At 43.3% G+C, this 12,855-nt stretch overlaps 1 protein-coding gene across 10 annotated transcripts in view; it reads right to left on the bottom strand.

Moving 5' to 3' along the window:
• Positions 1–12,855, bottom strand: part of LOC306704674 (RNA-binding protein Musashi homolog 2) — a 219,498-nt gene that overhangs the window by 201,432 nt on the left and 5,211 nt on the right. For all 10 annotated transcript variants that reach the window (XM_079171130.1, XM_079171131.1, XM_079171128.1 and 7 more), the window contains exon 5: positions 6,152–6,193. In XM_079171130.1, coding sequence (XP_079027256.1) covers positions 6,152–6,193 — 42 coding nt within the window. The remainder of the gene's footprint in view (positions 1–6,151; positions 6,194–12,855) is intronic.

Here is a 12,855-nt window from a genome sequence, read left to right as displayed (position 1 = left end):
CACATCATTTATCTTTCTACTGAGGCATAACTAGTGGAGGGAAAGCCTGAAATAAAAGACACATTGTAGAGAGTGTGAAACACACAAAAAAAACCACACGCATGAATCAAACTGAGCATCGCTTTGACTAGGCCTCGCCGTTAACTGGGTCACTCGGTTGGTGATTGTGTCCGACCACCAAACAAACAGTCATTCATATGTCTGTGCTCTGGCCCCATTTTCTTCTGGAGCAGTTCCACCGAGGCTACAAAGCAAAGAGGAGCCGACGGGTCGGGGATTTAAACCCATCTCCGGCTTCGGCACAGTGGGCATTACCACGGAGGGGGAAAAAAACAACTCCTTGTGTCACCCTCCCATCTAAAAGTGGGGTCTATTTATGTTGGCTGCACATCTGTTTTTTTTGGGGGGGGGGGGGGGGGGTGACAGTGTTGAATTCCCATCAACTCGCTTGTCACTTTTCCGCCGTCTTCCGTCTGTCTCGGTGCGTTCGGTGTCAGTTGTTAAAAACCCATTTCAAAAGTGCATTTATTGGGAGAAGTACAGCGAATATCTTTTCCGCCGGGACATCTTGGTTCGGCCGCTCTCGGCCAGGATAAAACCGGCTCCACGTGCCTCGAGATGCGACGTCAGGCTTCGGATAATAGCCGGGCGCGACGTAGCAGTCTTTCATCTTCCTTCCGCTCGGCGTGCTATCACGGTGGAAATGCCTTGAAAAGAAGAAATAATCTTCCCGGTCGTAATAAATATTTCGGAGGCCTCATTGTCACAAGCTGTAAAGCCGAACAAAGATATTGATATGGCGTTCTGTCCTACATTAGAGGACTTTTGTCCTTGAATATTCTTTCACACTCGCGCAGCTGCGCGGACCCGAGTTGGAACGGGGAAGCTGGTGCTTTTAATAAACTCACAGGGACATTCAAAAGGGGGCTGGCAGCTACAGAGGTTTCATTTTCCCAGCAGTGAGCTGTGTCATTTAAAATAAGGATCACTTTTGAGAGGAGGAATATCACAATGCTAAATCTAGATCAAATAACTGAGCAAGGTGCAAGACTGGATTTGCAAGGCCTTGTAATCCTGAAAGACGGAGAAGAAAAAAAAAAAGAAAAAAGAATGAAAGAAGAGAGGAGCGCAGAGAGGGGAAGACAGAGCGAGAGATGACGTAAAAAGAGAACGATGTGAGAGGAGAACGGCTACGAGTTTGTTTTGAATTTGCATAGAAAAAAAACACACACACACACCTGTGCCTCTTTAATACAGTATGTGCACATGTGGTCTTATGTGTGTGTGCATGTTTAAGTCGCACCGTGCGAAGGCAAAGGGGATTAGAATGTGTATTTACTTCATGCAGGATTATTAGACTTCATTAGAACTTAAGGCTCGAAATCTCCAGAACCACAACACACCCAAGTCTTTTTTTTTGTTCTGCAGGTAAGAACACAAAGCAGAGAGAAAGAGAGAGAGAGAGGTGTGGGACGAAGACGAGCCGAGGAAGTGGGAGTACTGGTCAATTTGCCATACGCAGAAAACAAGTGTGAGTGAGTGAGAGAGAAAGAGAGAGAGAGAGGAGAGAGAGAGAGAGAGAGAGAGAAAGAGAAGACAAAGAGAGGGCTCTCCAGCTGTTGGAGATAGACAGACACTAACAACAGTATCAACAGCAGGCCACGGTCACAGCTGTCACGGGGCTGGAGTGAAATCTGGGGCACTGCTTGGATAGTTTTTCTTTCACAGATATCTCTGAATTACCTCAACTCATGCACCAGTACGGTGCTTCCTCCTCACCGACGTTTTAAACACGAGAACTTTCAGGAAAGGAAAACTGTGGTTTGCGAACCAGATGAACTGACTTTTCAGGAAGTGTTGACCCCAGCTGCCTGTCTGCGCAGTACGCATCCATTTGTGCACAGGTAAGAGTCTTCTCTCTGCGTCCTAAAGACCGCCAGAGACACGGCGTCCACCTGCTCGGGACGTCTTACACGGCAAAACCTTTTACGAGGCCTGCAACACACACAAAAAGGGCTACGCCCATCGCTCTGTAAATGGTCGCTGCTCCTTCCTTTCATTTCCATAACAAGCCCATCAGAACTCATCTCCCACTGAAGTGGCCACAGTCCCACTGGCAATTAAAATCATGCTGGGACATGTCATGGTTGTGTGCGCGACTCCGCAGCGGGAAACAAAAGCAGCGGCTGCGGCGGTAATGACACTGACGGTTGAGTGGTAAATCTCGAGCAGAAAAATGTCGGCGGAAGCCGTCGCTTTGATTTCTCCAGGAAACTGAGAGCAGGCCTCGTTCTCTTCTTTCAGTGTGAACCTTACAGGGAAATATCAAACGGGGAAACAGCATCATCTCATCTCTGTCTTCTGTACCACTTTATACACACACACACACACACACACACACACACACACACACACACACACACACACACACACACACACACACACACACACACACACACACCACCTAAAGTAGGCATGTGGGTTTTCTTCTTTTTAAGAATCGGCAGCATCTCAACAGGCTCAAAATATATGGGGAAAAACAATAAGGAGTACGATTTGAAAAACACTTTTGGATCATTTTGGTGTATAAATGCAAATATTTGGCCAGAGTTAAAAGGTTCAAAATGTTGTCTTCCAAGGCGTCACATTCAGCCTCAGCTGATGCGTTTTCACACAGAATGAGGAACGCGGATTTGTCCCATATTTCTTACAGTGTAGCCGTGCTAATAAGGGTTTCCCTTAACTGAGAAATGACTGCAGTGACCAATAACTCTTTCAACATACAGTGCATATGACATGCGAGTGTTGCGTTACGATATAGACTTCAAAAATATATTAACGTCAAAATCAAGACCAAACTATAGAAACTGTCCCCTGACAAAGTCTTCAGCCATCAGCCAACGCGAAGGACCCCCCACCTCGCCGATAAAATATAGAAAATAAGAAATAGAATATCAGAAATCAATGAATAGACTCATACAAAAGTAATCCCTCCCAATCACCACTTATTATGACCCACAAGACGTGTGTAGAAGTGTCTGTATCTGCAGAGATATGTTGATATAATGTCAAAAAAAAAAAAAAAGGTGATGTCATTGTATGTTGTATTCACATCTATATTTTCAGGTTTAATCATAATAACATATCTATTCCAAGAGCGGCATTAACTTATTTCTGCTATTAATAGAGTGGATCAAGAAGGACTGAATGTTGAGATGCTGAAACATTTATGTTGAAATCCTGGAATTCTAAAAGCTACTTTTAGCTGCCTATCTCATAAAGCCGTGGCTGACCCCAAGCCAGGCTGAAAGGGGTGGGAGGAGACGGGGCTCAGATGAATGTGTGTGAAGCACCTTGCATCACATCGCCATTGTCTAAGCCGTTCTTTCTCATCTGTCAGTCATCAACAGAAGAGACCTAATCCCCGAATATCTGACGACTAGCCTGCAATGATACCTTCGACGCGACTTGTAAGCGCCGCCGCCGCCGCCATTTCTGATACAAAATGTTAAATCCTAGAAAAGCTTTATTTGTGTGGCATTATTCATCAGCAACGTTCCTTTAGCGTCTCTTTGATTGACAGGACCTGTGGTGTTCTGCCCATGGTGTCCTTTACCAACAGCCTAGTGCACATGGGTAGAAAGACATAGATTACTAAATTGTAACGTACACAAGGTTCCAGAAGGCGACGCAGAATAAATCCGCACTCCGGAAGCGATTTGTCATACAAGAACATATTCATGTCTTATCATGACAATAACCTACAATTCAGGTATAATACTGGCCTTAAAAACATAAATGTTTCCCTTTAAAACTCCAGAATTGTACGTACCTACACAAATCCTCTGACTTTGCCAGACATGGCAAATCAGATTTAAACTAAATGATGTCTACCTCGTTATATACGGCCTAATGATCGTCTGCTGGCAAACTCCTTCCCGCCCGTCTCTTGATAATGGAAACGTCCGTGTTTTGGGGGCAGTGTCAGTTATGCCTTGCTGATACAAGTTGTTTTTTTCCCCTGTGATCCTGTCATCCCGGTGCAAACACCTTCAGTTGTTTACAGTGAAATGTCCTCTGTGTTCACCTTCACTTCCTGTCTGTTTTCAGCGCCGCTCTACGTGCTGTACATACTGTATAGTTTTACCACAGCGCAGCTTTTCGGCAGGCGGGGAGGTGGGGTGGGGGGTTCACTGGCAGGGTTACTCGCGAGGTCATCGTTAGCCGTGAGAAAACGAACGCTGATTGGTCGTGTCGGCGATGTGCCGCCCGAAGCCCCGTGCCACAGAGGCACCTGCCAAGACGGGGCTTCTTTAAACAAGACCGAAGCCTATTCAACAGCTGCATAAGCAGCCGGGCGGGCGGACAGTGGAGGGGAGAGCGAGGGGGACAAAAGAAAGCAAATGCAAAACAGTGAGGGCTTGCTAAATGGTAACCACAGAATGGGGCTTCTTTAAAAAAAAAAAGGTCTTAAATCAATTGAACATAAAGTACAAACCCATGCAATGTTAATCTATCTGGCTTAATCCCATTGCTTTAAGACCCTTTATAATCCACATTCAATACATCCATTTTTCTTCCCTAACAAGCCTGCCCTATAGTCATTGTATAAATCGTTGGTACGAGGCTTTTGCAGCGCAACGAATTATGCTATAGTGGCATTATTTCACCACACAAGGTAGAATGACAAATGTATCTAAGACCGGTAGGACAGCTCGACATATTGTGTTTCCTTGTCGTTTTTTTTTTTTTTTTTTAGCAATGACTCAGAGTACAGCACTGTTTAAAAAAAGATTAACAATAACCACAACAGCAAGGAGTTTCTTGCTCACTGAAAAAAAAAAAAAAATAGAAGAATCATCAACCATCTGAGCTGTTTTATTGCACCTTGGACTTTCACGAGCGGGGCTCCGAACGGAGGAAGTTGCAGCGAAACACTTGGCGTGTGAGAAAATGTGGAGAAACACTGGTAGTTTCTCAACCATATGCCGATATCCTTAACTCACCATGTGCTCTGGCTTTGAAAGCCGGCTCTGCCAATTCCTCATTTGAAACCTGACCAACTCTCTAACAATGCCTCTCTCTGATCCGGCGGGAAGGAGAACATCTATTATCGATTTCCACCTGGTTTAGGTGGAAAAACCCCCCCCCCCCCCCCCTCGATAGCGGCTATTGAATAGCGCTAGACTGTACTGTGCACTGAAGCCGGGGGGTGGTGTGAGGAGGGGGGGGTATGTCAACAAAGCCCTCGACTATGCCACAGCACCATCTGCACGCGCTGAATATTTAATCGTCAATAGAAGCGCTCAAAGACCAGTAATCAAGAGGAGGAAAAAGATAATATGCACCACGAGGAGCTCGTGCAACGAGTTCCTCCGTGATTGGAGTTTGACTTGTCTTTTTTAAAAATCACCCATTGTTTTCCGATGCTGATTGTGACCGTCTCTACATGCACGCGCCACAATTAAAAGACATTTCTTAATCACTTAACGTCGCTCTGAGCCATTCGACTCCCAACGACAAAACAACCCGCACGATTCAGCCAGTGAATGCAATTCATCGGCATCAACGATCCTCTCTTTCATTTGAAAATCACATTAATGTGCACCTTCGAAAACATACATCAGCCAACGCAGGGCGGGAACATCTCGAGCCCACTTCCTGTCAGTCACGACCCCCGTCGAGTTACCGACGCAAGATGGTTTCACTCTGATGCTCCGTTGCATTAACACACAATAAAGCTTGATTCACGCGACAATCATTGCAGACAATAACTGGCATTTTGTAACAATAGCACAGAGTTCATTTCAAAACATTTGGCAGTAAAAAAAAAAAAAAAAAAAAAACTATAATGAGGAATGAAATGCAAATATAAGCATAAAGGCACAGAAAGAAATATGACAATATAACAAAACAATTAGGTTGTATAAAAAGAACTCCATAACCTCAATCATGCTGAACATTTCTTTAAGTCTAACTTGAATTGCTTTGGTGAAACAGCATTGACAAGGTGAGAACAATGGAGGCAGACTGTTTCTCTACAATAACAGACAGGCCACCACTGCCTCTCTGCACACAGAATTAGGTAAGCTAGTGATATGAGACATAATCATTTTCTCTGAGCAGGGGTTAGTGACCAATTTATTCTTACCTTAGGCTGGGCGCGACGTGGAAAGGCAACCTTAGGATCAATCTGAGGATGACAGGAGAATAGCAAAAAATTATTGTTAAAAGAAAAGCCGTGACATTCAAAAAAAGAAGATATTTCCAGAACTGTACGCCACACAAAAGGGCCCCCAGAGTTCACAGCATTCACATGGTCCCATGTTTAAATCCTCCTGTGGTCAGGAATAGACACTAGGATCTTAATACATATTCAAAGCTTAATGTATTAAAATGTGCCATTTTCTACGGACAATATTAAAATATCTGAGCCATTAAGTTTTACAGGAGTTGCATAATCAGCCTGTGGCGATACAGAAAGTCTGCTTTTGAAATTGGAGAGTTTTTTGGGGGGTTTTTTAACAGAGCTGTCAAAATGATTGCAATTATGAATTAAGTGCACATGAACGGCCCAACAAAGTGGTCACAGAACATGTGAAGGGGGATTTTTGGAGCACAAAGGGTTGTTAAGGTTTCACTAAGAAATGGCCGTGTCATGGTTATGGGTAGCAACAGTGCCAAATGTCATTTTCAGTGACTAGTTATGAAACCAATTTGTCCCCACTGACCACCGTTTGTAAACGATATTTTAATGCACCATGCAGGAACAGAACTGTAGAAGTCCTCACGTGAAGCCCGAGTCCACGACAGCCAATAGTTCGACAGAGTGCGGAGATTTGAACCAATAGCTGCTTTGATTTCAAGGGAGGCAAGACTGTCAGGACTGTCAATGGGGCAGCAGACCTTTAAGTTAAAAGCAATATACACTTCACTTCACCAATTTATAACCCAAGCACCGATTAATGGCCATATATACTATATATATAGAAAAAGGTTAGTGTGGCCAGCCACACCATCTTTCTGCAGTAGGGATGCATATGGAGCGTCTACTGATTTGAATATCGGTGACAATGAGGCCGATCTTTTCAATTCTACTATACATTATACACAGGAATTCTAATTCCTGTTAATTTTAAAGATTTGTTTACCAAGTTGCACGATTTCTTGTTTTAATAAGCAAAAACAATTCAGTAAATGTACATCCATGTATGTATTTGTCACATTTTGTTTTAAAGAGTCAGGAAAGCTTAATGTTTAAATTGTTGCCTCTCACATAAAAGAATGATCCCGCTCCCTTCCACTCAGTGAGGCATTGAGATTGTTCATTAAATACTGGTATCGGATCGGTTCTCGGTGTCGGACGATACCCAAAGCCCAGGTTTGGCTATCGGGTTTTAGGGACTGAAAAAGTCTGAACGCTGCGTCCCCATTCGGCTGGTCATGGTCGCAGCACAGAGCGGCTTTTATTTTAGGCAGCAATCGCTGATTGAATATGACAGGGAGAAAATGAGAGTCTGAGGCCACCGACGCCTCCAGATATTGCCAAATAACCAGGAGGATGCGTCAGATCAGCCTGTTTCTCCATCGTGTGCTTGTTATCTCATTAGCTACATCGTCCTCGTTAATTTCACTGGTAGGAAGGTACGTGGGGGGGGGGGGGGGGGGGTCTCATCAACCTTGCACAATGAGGAGGAACTATCTCAAACAGCCATGTCATCCTGAATTGTTCTTGCCTGGTTACCAATGAAAACGTAAAAGATATTACTCATTTGTGTCCCTGAAAATCTCTTTTCATGCTGCTCCATATTTTGCCACGTGTCGTACTGAAATATCTACAGTTAGTGTACCAGTTCTATGCTTTCATAAAAGTCACCACTTCAGCACAGATGGATACATTTAAGAAAAGAGACATCTCTCCCTGCTGCGGGAGACAACGGAGAGAAAGTGAATTAAGGAACACGAGAACAAAAAGACGCCATCTGCACAGATCAATTAAGCCAATGAGACTGACTACGATTTAATGCGTTTGAAGGGAAGCCATGATGTGCAATGTCATTGTCATCTTTTCCCGTCAGTCTCGGTTATTACGGTTATCTTTCTAAATCAAGTCAAAATGAGAAATGAATTCAATAACACCTGGGTACGGCAACCCTGCTTGTAATGAATTTCATTTAAAGATTTGTTTTAGCACTTAGCCCCAGGCACAACCAATTCAAACCCAATTATTTTGTGCGCCCTGTTCGAGCAAAGACAACACATTATGCCTTGAATTCCAAAGTCCTATATACTTGGTAATGTATCTTACTTCTTTAAGCCTATGCACAAAACATATCAAACCTCATTTCGACATAATGCGCAAACTAATTGTTTTTTTCGGCCCTGCTGAGAATTTCTATTCACGACGAAAGCTTCCCGTTTCCCGCGCACAAGAGAGCTCTTAAACACAGCGGCGACGGAGGTCGTATAGTTTGTCGGTTGGAAACATTACAATTATCAAAAAAGGAGCCAATTATATGCACAGAGTTGTGTTCAAAACGAGGCTACTGCAGATTGTTTAAATCGCACTCGGAGCAATGCAACCAAATTAGGCAAAGAGGACTTACTAACCAATCCTTCTGAGAAATCCTGTAGCAGCACCTTTTTAGGTCACAACTCATGATGAATGACTCCTTTGAGAAATCGGAACATGAGGAGGAGGGAAGAAGCAATTGTTTCTCTTTGGTTTACATATTCATGTGCGTGGGGTTTCAAAAGTACAAGTGCCGTCACACTGCAGGCCCAGGAGCTGAGGTATGCGCTGCCCTTTGCACTGGATAGCCGTACTTTTGAACCGGAGACGACACTGTCTCAGTTTCACCGCATACTTCCTTCCTGAAACATTTTTTTTGTGATGCAACACACATATCATCAGGTTTGGGATCAGTCAACCAGACCTGGGTAGTGCACTTGTTTCAGTAATTCCCCATAGAGAACCTGTATCTGTTTTCATCCATCAATACATTGAAAAACTATTTTTTTGCCATTTCAGCAATGGCAAATAAAATGACCTATTGGAGATTTACCTTTTCATGTTTTGGTCCATTTTGTTTCCTTGAAAGTACTTTTCTTAATGGGTTGGGGGGGGGGGGGGGGGGGGGGGGGGGGGGGTTGAAATACTCTCTTGTCCTTACTTTGCTATTGCTTTGACCGTCATTTCTGCAGTATCCACCTACATCAGCTGAAGGCAACAAGTGGAGGCAAACTCTCTGTGGTTTGTCGAGATGGATTCCAGGTACGAATCACGAGCAGAGAAGGCAATTTCAAGGGAACACGTGTACCAAAAGGCACATTAAAAATGCATAAATTGAAGACACATAACTCCGGCGCAGAAAGGTAGACCTCCCCCATCCAGCTGTAGCTTTATGGTTATCATCTAGTAGCAGTAAAAGTACTTTATTAATCCCCCCCCCCCTCTAGGAAACGTCTATCGTGGAGACGTCACAGGCAGCGCATGCAAACTAAACGGCGCATAGATATTTAGAAAACCCGACTTGGAGCTGAATGAACAATCTGCTGCGAGTATGGATAGGCTCCACCTTTGAACATTACGTTTTATTGGTTGCCAGATTAGCTGCTCAAACGAGGGAAACTGACGCTATCAAGCAGGTAAACACCTGGAATTTACCTTCTGTGTGTTGTTCGCTACTGTGGAAGTATGAAGGTCGTTGGGATCGTTAAATTCATTTAAAGGAGCATAGTAATAAACTTTAGTCGGACCGACTAGACTCGTACACAAGAACTTGTCCATTGTTGTTGTCTTTGTTATAAGTGGGGGTGTTTACATGTTGCAAAGTAGAAGCAATAGGACTTTAAAAAGGGAACTACGGACATTTTCAGAATTCACACGGGATATATATTCCAATGGTCTAAGACAGTCCAAAAAATATTAGCAAACATGAACAAAACTTTCCCAAATCCAAAAACTAGAAGGCTAAAACTCAAATGATGTCATCGAGTTAAAAAAAAAGTGTAAGTTTCACAACTGAGAACATTATAAAAATAAAGCTCTTTTTGGTATAAAAAGAAACCAAAATCAGTTGATTGAACCTTCCTAAGCCATGGAAATGACATATTGGAATTCCTCATGTAGGCGGTGTCTCTTGCCAGGCTGGCAACCACAGCTTTCGGTTGCTGGAACTGAAAACATGGGTCGCCATTTGCATACATCACCTAATGTTTTGAGTAATTAAGATTCTATGCAGTTACTGCGTGCGTCAGCTATTAAAGGAAACGTTGCTATCAATGGGTGTGCCAGCTCTTGCAGCCTCCACCTCATTATGTGGCGGAGCTGCCCACTGGTGTTGCTTCGAGCTCCGGTGTTTGTCTACCTTGAACTGCTGAACTCGACGTGTGTCACGTATCGAGGTGTTGTGCATGTTTTGCAAGTATCATTTCCAGTCAAGCCAAGGGTCAATCGCAATCAAAATGACTCATTGAAAAACAGCCACTAATGAGTTAAACCACTGCTATTTAAAAAAAAACATTTAAACTCCTGCCAGACACAATTCACACCTGTGATTAATTCCATGTCACAGAGTGTGTTTACTCGCACACTTGCATCCTGGTTACGATGGGGATTTTGGAGGAACCTGTTATACATGTTTTGCAAATCTTTCCCAGCTTTTGCGGAAACCTGGATAATGATATGCTACCTGGAGAGCTCCGACAGAAACCAGGAAACTGTGGCGTGCAAACACCTTTTTCAGGTATTTAAAGACAGCTGCACACAGGTGAGGATATGATTTGATGTTTACATGTAACTGGAGAAAACCTGGATACTACTGCGAATGTCACTGCACTAAGCGTGTTCTGTTTTTAAGAGATGAAATATTCGTATTCTCCCGGTTAATAAGGGAATGCTTATTACTGTCTGTTTCTTTCCTTTGATTACATTTCTTTCACCATCTAATGGTAGCAGCACCTTTTATGTACAATTGCCTGACAGCCTGTAAAGTGATGTAATTGTCAAGGGCCTCCTCAAGCGCGGTATGTTTGCCTTTTACAACGCGGCTATCTCACATCCGAGTTTACACAGCTGAGTTCATGCGGAGCACAGGAGCGCGAGTAGTGACGCGCTAAAGACGCCCTGCTGGTGAAGTGGCTGTACATCAGCCCAACGGGACCTTTTCTAATTAACGGTCTACCTTTCTTATATGATGAAACACGATCTCACGCAGGTTTCCTCACAACATCATACAGCCCGATATGTCGACATAACAGATGAGAACAGACCGAGAGGAATCCCCTCTCCATCTTTTATCTTCCACAACCTTTTTCTACTACAGGGTCTCTGTGGGCCGCTTCTGCATGCAACTGTGGGAGATCAGGGCTGAGAAACAGCCTCTATCTTAAGTTCACATCTTATATATATATATATATATATTAAAAAAAAAGAAGCAAAAAAGGATTTCACATATTAATGTAGCTCCTGGGTAAACTCTCCTCCCCTCTCTTAAGACATATCTACAGTAGTACGATGGTTAAGCTAAAAGGGAGAAAAAAAAAGGCTTATCAAAGATTGCAGCTTTCCACCCCCAAACTTAAGAGCGAGCGCGGGTCCACAGGTGTGCCTGCGCGATACCAAATAGACGGAATAGACAAGAAATTAAAACGTAAATGATTCATACCTGTGCTGTCGATCTTTACCGATTTTTGTTTGGGGTTGTTTTTTGTGGCGGGATAACGCCACGAAGAAAAGGCAGTTTGTTACGCTCGTCGAACCGATAATGAGAATGTTTCCAAAGCTCGCCCTCGACGAGGAAATCTTTTTTAGTTTTTTTTCTTCTTCTTTTTTTCATTTTACTGAAGAAAATATGCAACACCATTATGAGTGTGATCCAGATTCGGCTGGTGTTACACAAGATATTACATTACCGCCCTGACAAACATCTGATGTTCTGCGCGTACCGACAGGAGAGAGATACAGCGTGAACTAATAACGCCTTCAGCCATAATTAACTGCAGGAGACAGAGCACCTGCTACGCTTAAACAAGGGCAAGTCGGAGTTTAGCTCACTGATTTGACTTTACTTCCAAAATCCCACCCGATACGATTTAGATCTGCCCAACAGCTGTTTATCCATTCCTTATTCTACCGCGTTCCTCTTGCATCGTGTGCATTGACCTGGGCTCATTCATAGATGTTTCACAGGTTGCAGTAAGTTAGATTGAAACCTTTGCTGTTCAAACTAAAATGAACGGTATCACGTGATAAATTCACATTTTTCATTCAAACATAACCTTTAGTAGGTCCCTGAAGTATTTTTACAGATTTTTCTTTTCCCATATAACCGCTTTACATAAAACAGTAGGAAAAAAAAGCCAACCTGGAATCAATCTGCTGCCTTGTTGAGCTCTCAACTGTTACTTCTCAAATGCAAAATCGTGTTCCATGTGATCTCCCCTTGTTCATGCCGACCTGCCTCTCGAAGCGTCTTCGGGAACAGATGCTGCTGCTCGCATATTTCCAAAAACTGAACAAAAGCATCATGAAAAATGGTAAATATGTTCTGAATTACCAGCATGTGTGTTTTCAAGCCCCAGGCTGCGCTTCCCCATATGTCTCATTCACATTCATCCCGGTCTGGGTGTTTTCATAACCGGACAAAAGGCTGAGCGCACGCTTGGAAAAAAATAAAAAATACTAATAAAGAATAAGAGGAAGGCTTTGACTGTGTGCACGTAATTTCACATCCTGGCATTTTTGTGGAAGCTACGTTTGATTCTGGAGCTCTTTCATGGAGAAGTTGGGCTAAAATGATGAGAATATCAATGTAATCGAAGCAAGAAATGCCTCTTTTTGTGTTTGCTTTT

The sequence above is a fragment of the Pholis gunnellus genome, assembly GCF_910591455.1.
Source record: "Pholis gunnellus genome assembly, chromosome: 13".
NCBI classification, from domain to species: Eukaryota; Metazoa; Chordata; class Actinopteri; order Perciformes; family Pholidae; genus Pholis; species Pholis gunnellus.
This window is presented reverse-complemented; position numbering and strand designations above follow the sequence as displayed.